Source organism: Alligator sinensis, unplaced genomic scaffold, assembly GCF_000455745.1.
Source record: "Alligator sinensis unplaced genomic scaffold, ASM45574v1 scaffold928_1, whole genome shotgun sequence".
Lineage (NCBI taxonomy): Eukaryota > Metazoa > Chordata > Crocodylia > Alligatoridae > Alligator > Alligator sinensis.
Genome location: NW_005842229.1, coordinates 484,939 through 492,092, shown reverse-complemented (window position 1 = coordinate 492,092; position 7,154 = coordinate 484,939). Strand labels below are relative to the sequence as shown.

At 43.7% G+C, this 7,154-nt stretch overlaps 1 protein-coding gene across 3 annotated transcripts in view; it reads left to right on the top strand.

Annotated features, from left to right (window-relative positions):
- Positions 1-7,154, top strand: part of RANBP9 (RAN binding protein 9) — a 75,480-nt gene that overhangs the window by 60,231 nt on the left and 8,095 nt on the right. For all 3 annotated transcript variants that reach the window (XM_025208441.1, XM_006027248.3, XM_025208442.1), the window contains exons 9-11: positions 1,754-1,862; positions 3,531-3,721; positions 6,147-6,294. In XM_025208441.1, the coding sequence (XP_025064226.1) occupies positions 1,754-1,862; positions 3,531-3,721; positions 6,147-6,294 (448 nt within the window). The remainder of the gene's footprint in view (positions 1-1,753; positions 1,863-3,530; positions 3,722-6,146; positions 6,295-7,154) is intronic.

Sequence of the window (7,154 nt, the reverse complement as noted above, 5' to 3'; positions counted from 1 at the left end):
GACAGGTGGTGGGAGACAGCGTGTGGACAATACTGGGGGGGCAGGCAGCTAGGTTGCTCCTGCCCCCAACACTTTGTGCTGGTCTCCCCCACCCTCCGCAGCCTCAAGCTGTCCCAATTCCCCCTGCCCCTCCTTCCTCTCATCTCCTGTATGTCTGAAATACCCCACCTCTCTGCCCAGCCTTTGCTGCATGCTAGTAGGCTGTATCCCTGCTGCAGCCTGGGGCACAGAGCATGACTCAAGCCCAACTCCCTAGCAGTGATGTGGACCCAGTAGAAGGATACAATTTGTAGCTTGCCCTGGAATAAACACTTCTGGTGCATCTAGACTAGTTTTTACAGCAGCTTTAGTAAACCTGAGTTAATTTATAATTGCCCAATTAAGACTAGGACCACAAACTGTAGTCTACTCGTACCTTGAAATTTTCTCCCAAGTAAGAAAAGGGGCTGAGTAGCCAAGCCTGATCTAAAATATCTACTGGTTTAGATGCAGTCTGAGGCCAAGAATTGGAGACGGGTCAATACTATTACCATATTTACTTGAATCTCAGATGAGATGTTATCTCCCCTAATCAGCCCCTCATCTGAAATTCACATAGAAAGCTTTGGGGGTGGGGGGAGCAGGTGTCTGCTGCAGTTCTGACTCTGGCTCGCAGTCTGGGCTAGGACCAGAGTCCATACTCAAGGCCACCTCCCGATCCCACTGCTGCTTGCCATCTGCAGCTTCTTCCCCCTCTGCACCCCTCCTTACTGTCAGGCGCAGCGCAGCTCTGGCTCAGGCTGGATTCCTTCCCAGGCATGGAGTACAAGGAAACTCTGTCTCCTGCCTGGCCAATGAGGAGTGCTGCTGCTGGTGCATGGCCCAGCAAGGGCTGTGCTCCATGACCCAGCAGGGAACAGAGCCTGAGCAGTGTCTGACTGTAGGGGTGGGGGGAAGAAGCAGAGATTATGGGAAGCAGGGGGAGAAGAGGCAGAGACTGGAGCGGGTGCAGGTGGTACTGGGCAGGAAGGCTGCAGGGGGAAGAAGTGAGAGGGCAAACAGTAATGGGGCTGCCTGCCCTCCCCAGCCACTCTTTTCCCTGCTGTAGCAGTAGTGGGGTGGATTTAAGACCATACTCCAATGATAGGTTCTATACCTTGAAAATTTATAACAAGTTTATAAAGTGTCCATATATAGAAACTAATTATTGAGGGTTATAACTTAAATTCAGGGTGATCTCTTGTATTTGAGTAAATACAGTAGCTCAGGTTTTTTTTAGTTGGTTGTGTTGAAGCCTGGGCAGGAGCTTAAGGTTATAGTTTGACTAGGTAAAATTCAGCTAAATGTATTAAGTCCATTCTCAGTAGGTAAAAGCTCTGGGTTAGCTAGCACTTGACTGTTTTGGGAAGAATTACACCCTTGCTGAACTGAATGTAGCTTGTGTTTTCTTCTGTAAAGATATAGCTATGGAATATAATTTAAAGTATAATGTTTTATATTCTAATCTTGCTCTAAATGAGCTATTTTCATTGCAAAGCAGTTCACTGTTTGTGAGGCAGCTGACCATAAGAAATATGCATGTTTCATAAATACTCATATTGACATGCTTGGAATAAGTGCAGCTTGATTGAGGGGAAAACTTCTAAGGAAATCTGATCTGTTTCTTTTGATAAAAATCCTACTGGGTCATGCTGCTGGTATCTTTAATGTTTTTGTGTATTAATTCTTAAATGAAACTAAGCTGACTGTGTGTGTGGTTTTTTTTGATGAACAGGAATTCAGAAATTGGTTTTAGCAGGAAGGATGGGAGAAGCCATTGAAACAACACAGCAGTTGTATCCAAGTTTATTAGAAAGAAATCCTAATCTCTTATTTGCATTGAAGTAAGTCTTCAAACTTTATAAAGATATTTGTCTATAGCTAAGTGTCATGAGAAATTGTCATTATTCATACATATCTTCCAGAAACCCATATTTAAACAAAATAAGCAGCATTTTTAGAAATGGTATTATTTCACTTTTTGCAGCTTTATCTGCTACATATTTGAATATGTAGCTTGTCACCAACATTCTGTATATTCTACAACAGTGTTACGTCTTGCTGTAAAGTTATCCTCCACAATCTAAGTTTTGAAGTTAATCATTTACCGTGTCCAAAAGAGGCCTAAAAAGAAACTAGATTATAAATTAATGCTGTATTGTTTCTAGAGAACCTGAAAGAGCTCTGCTTTGGGAATTTTTGTTTTTCTCTTGGGGTTGCAAGCAGCAAAATATATTTTTGAGAAACAGCCCACCAATGTGGCAGAAGTTCCAGATTTATTATTAGGGACCTACTGAATTCACGGTGGAAGTAGAATGTGTGGTGGCTGCTTTAATTTTGCATGTTCCTCTGTGTGCACTCCCCTCCTTTGCTGCTGATTAGCCCAGGACCCTGCCACTCCCTCCTGATCAGCAGGGAAACTAAAACTATGTCACTGTTTTTGTCTCCCCACCAGTTAGCAGCAAACAACAGGGCTGTCCAGGACCCCTCAGCCAATCATTGGCAGGAGGCAAAAACGGTGCCATGTTTAAAACCACCATTTTTGCCTCCCCACTGATCAGGAATGAGTCATAAGCAGGGCCCCCTTCCACCAATTGGTGGTGGGGGAGGCATGGGGGAACCTGCAAGACTAAAGGAGCCATAGCGCACCCCACTTCTGCCATGAATTCAGTAGGTCCCTATTTGTTATTAAATTAAAAAAAAACAAATAGAAATGTCTTTGACTCTAATTCAATAACTTATTTAAATGTATCCTAAGTTACTGTAGAATTTACAACCTGTTGTGCTGTAGTGTTGCATGAAATCTGGACAATTTAGAGTAAGTTTGACAACAATTATGTGGAAACTTTGCTATAGACTTACTGTCAGGAACACTCCAGTTAAATACTCCATTGGATAGTCTTTCTAAATTGTTGAAGTCAGCTGTAGTAAAATGGAACAAACAGCAATGGAGGAAAAACTCTCTACATTTAAAGCTATAAAAAGTAGCTCCAAAGTATATAATAATTAAATCATTAGCCACCAAGCCTTCCAAAAGGATGCTTTGTAGCTGACTTTGGGTGTTTTAACTTTATAACTGTGTACCAGTGTGACTATCTAATGCCATGTTATATCTGCTGTTTTCAGATATTTGGGCCTTTTATCTCATTTACTTTTGAGACAAATGCTAAGCTTCTGAGGAGACATTGCAAACCCAAGCAATGGAGGAAAAACCCATAAATTGCAATAAAATTTAAATGGAAAATCTTATCTCTGATTCTTCCCCCTCCACCCCTCTCCTCTCCCCCCAGTAAAATTCCTGCTCTTCTGCATTCTCCTTGCAAATGAGTTTTGCCCTCTTGCAGTTTACATTCTGGCTACTTTTAAAGCTCATTTCTTCTAGACTGAACTGTTAATATTTAGAGCTTTTGGTTAGGAAAACTTTTTTGTATAAAAAAGAATTAATGGAAATAGAATTAAATTGAAATTCATTGTCTACATTAAAGAACCTTTTTTTCTGTCTCATTGTTCAGAGTGCGCCAGTTTATAGAAATGGTAAATGGTACAGACAGTGAAGTTCGGTGTCTGGGAGGCCACAGTCCAAAGTCTCAAGACAGTTACCCTGTAAGCCCTCGATCATTTAGTAGCCCTAGCATGAGCCCCAGCCATGGAATGAATATTCACAGTTTAGCAACCAGCAAAGGAAGCAGCACACACTTTTCAGGTGAGTCAGTAGGGGGCCTACATTGTATTGAATTTTCTTCAATTTTGAATGTGATCAGAGGGGTCATGTAAATGTCATATTTGCCTGTTAACAATTTCCTTTTAATTTAGAATACTTGAGTCCTTAATAGTCTACAGTCTAGTCGGTATTGCTCAGTTGAATGTTCTTGATTTGCTTGCCAACTTGAAATGGAGCATAGAAATGTAATCCTCACGTGAAAGCAAGATTTAGGCTTTAGAAACTGCCTAATCCCTTAGTGTATGTCACTTGAAGATTACCCTAAGTAGTTTGGGAAGTCCTTTTAGGATTAGAGTAGTTTCTAGCTTATAGTAAATAGCGGACCACTGGGAGATGACTTCAAATGGGACTTTGCTGCGAATCAAATCTGGCATGGCTTCCTCACTGACAGGAACCATTCTCCCCCTGAACCATTCCATATGTTCTCGTGACATGCCTGGCTTCCTCTGTTTCCTGAGTGGCTCATTCACAATAGGGATGAGTACACAAGTGTATAAAGCTTAGTTAAGGTAGGAAGTAGCACTGTATGCATAGGATGTGCCAGGAGCCTGGTGTCCAGGCTGGGTGAAGTAAATGGACTTCTGTACGCTGACAATCAAACTTCATGCTACATTCAGCTCTTTCAGTCATGGTTGTCAAACATTTCAGCCCATGAGGCTTCTTGTGGGTTGGACCATCCACCTCCAGAGGCTGGAATCAGCCTGTGCTGCTCATCTTCACGTCTGTTGGAGCCCCTGCAGTGGTGGTGTTAATCCCAGAGGCTGCTGGAGTCACTGTTTCAGGATAGCCCTGGAATTTGAGTAGTTAAAGCTGCTTGTCTTCCCTCCTTCCCCCCCCCGCCTCATCTGAAATCAGTGGGGTTTAGTCACCCCTGGTAACAAGTCATATTTATACAGGTGCTCTGGAAGTGGTGTGGGGGGAGGAGGGGGGTGCTTTAATTAGAGCACCTGGAGCATCACTTGTATCAGTGTCCCCATGCTGAAAAATGGTGGCAGGGGGCATTATAACTGAAGCGTGTCGAACGAGCTTTAGTTAAAGTGCCCCTGCCATCATTTTTCAGTGCGGGGATGCTGATATACATGATGCTGGAATCTGCTGGAGTGTGGTAATTACCATGCTCCATCAGTCTTGATTAATAGTCTGCCAGCACGTTGGAGCAGCCTCACTGCACATGTATAGGTGCCCTAAAATCTGTGTTAGGAGAAAGGCGGAGCAAGTGGCAGTGGTTTCCAGGTTGCGCTAAAACAGTAGCTCCAGCAGCCATTGGAATTAATTTCACTGTTGCCACTCATGGGTCTTCTGACACATGGGAAGCCCTATAGTCTGAATGCAGCCTACAGAGCCCAACTAATTTGACACCTCTGCTTTAGATGGTGACTAGGCTGTCTTACAAAAAGTTAAGGAAAGTTGAGCCCTTGAAATCTTCCATTCAATTTTAAGTAATTACTAAAACAGAAGCCTAGGAGCCCTTTCACATACTGATTACCAGGGATCCTGGTTTTCCTTGATTAAAAATTGCAAATTCTCTAATAAAACCCAAAATCCATGATTAAAATTAAAGGCCAGCCCTGCCGGAGGGGGTCCCCAGCTGCCAGGGCTACAGACCCAGATCCGCAGGCCCCTGCCTCCACTCCTCCCTTCTGCAGGCTTGGGCAGTGCGGCTCCCCACCACCACATGCACTGCCGGGGCAGGGGGGTAGGGGAGGCCCACACCCCCCCAGATCTGTATGCAGGGCAGGTACAAGCTGCAGGCTTGGGCTTCTGCCCTGCTTCCATTCCCCGGGGCCCCTGCAGCCTGGTGAGCACAACCCTGCGCAGTAGGGAACAGCGGGGCCACGTAGGGATCTCCTTGCTGCTGCAAGCCCCCTGCTGCCCTGGCAGTGTGCCCCCTGTGTGTGCCACTGCTCTGAGGGGCACAGCCCCGCGCTGCTGCTCTCACTTCAGCCCTGCACGCAGGAGGTGCGTCACCAGGACAACATGGAGCTCACAGCGCTGAGCAGCTTCGCTGTTCCCTGCCAGTCTGGGTTGCGCCTGCTGGGCTGCAGAGACCCTGGGGGAGTGAGTATATAGGTATTTAGAATTTATTTTATAGTGATTGAGGCACTGGTAGGCTTCCAAATTGCTTTAAAACTGTAAGTATAGCAACAAAACATTGTGTTCACTTGATACCTATATATGTAGAGTGGCCTTTCATTTTAATCCTGGATTTTGAATTTTTAGTCAGAGAATGTGCTATCTTAAACAGAAAACCAGGGTCCCTGCTGATGAATGGAAGCTTGGTATGTGGAATTAGTTGATGAGTCACATATTCCCTTTATTTGACCAAATCAGTTTTATGTTTGTTTCAGTGCCGTGTATGTAAACTCACAGCTTGTACCCAACTCAAATTACTAAAATATTATTCTAGGTTATGAAAGTAGTTGCAGTAATGGAGTAATATCAAACAAAGCACATCAGTCTTACTGTCATAGTAAACACCAGTCCACCAGCTTGAATGTACCTGAACTCAACAACATAAACGTATCAAGATCACAGCAAGCTAACAGCTATTCCAGGTGAGTGATCTCCCAGATGGGTGCACCTGACCCGCTATGTCAGTCTTGTCACAAACCTCTTTTTTGTGGCGCAGGTCTAAAAACCCAACATAAGCCCATGTCCTTTCATTCTTAGTGTTGATTTAATGTAAGTTTAGAAGATGGGAAAAATACCTTATTTTTCTTACCATTTCTCAATAAATGTCTTTCACCTTTTAAAAGTTGCTTCAGTGCTACCACTCTATGCAAATGCAGGAACACAAGCCACTAACAGTGACAAATAAACACCTTGTTCTTCTGAAAGTTTTCAAAACTACCTTTGAAAAGGGGTAGTATATAGTGAAGGTGCCATATTTTACCCAGCAGGTTGCAACAAGTCCATCTGCTGTGCTAATCTATGCTGTGTCTGATGACTTGAGTGACAAAATGTTTTTTTGTTTATTTGTGTTAGCATCTGTAGAGTCAACCAAACTAGGATTGCATGAAGAGTGGGTTCTCTTCCATCTTGTATGCAACCAGGGTTGTTTGCTTAACATAAATCCCTTTACACTCATGTATGTAACTTTTGATTTTTGTGGCCTTGTGTATCAGGGCCAAATTCCAAGAATTTGGATTGAACAGGTGGAACTGAGCCTGTCTTGGCCTACGACTTGCTTATACTAGTTCTTTGAGAGGTGGAAACAACTAGGCTTGAAAGTGGGCAAGTTTGGAGTACTTTCAATTAGGATGCAGAGAGGAGCTCTTTATTTTTAAAATGAGGAAGCCTGATTCAGAAGCTCTTATGATAAACATGGTACAAAGGTAGCCAAGTTCTGTGTCACTTCTAGGAGTAGAGCCATGCTGCTTTGGTGCCAATCAAGACCACCCCTCCCCCACCTGTT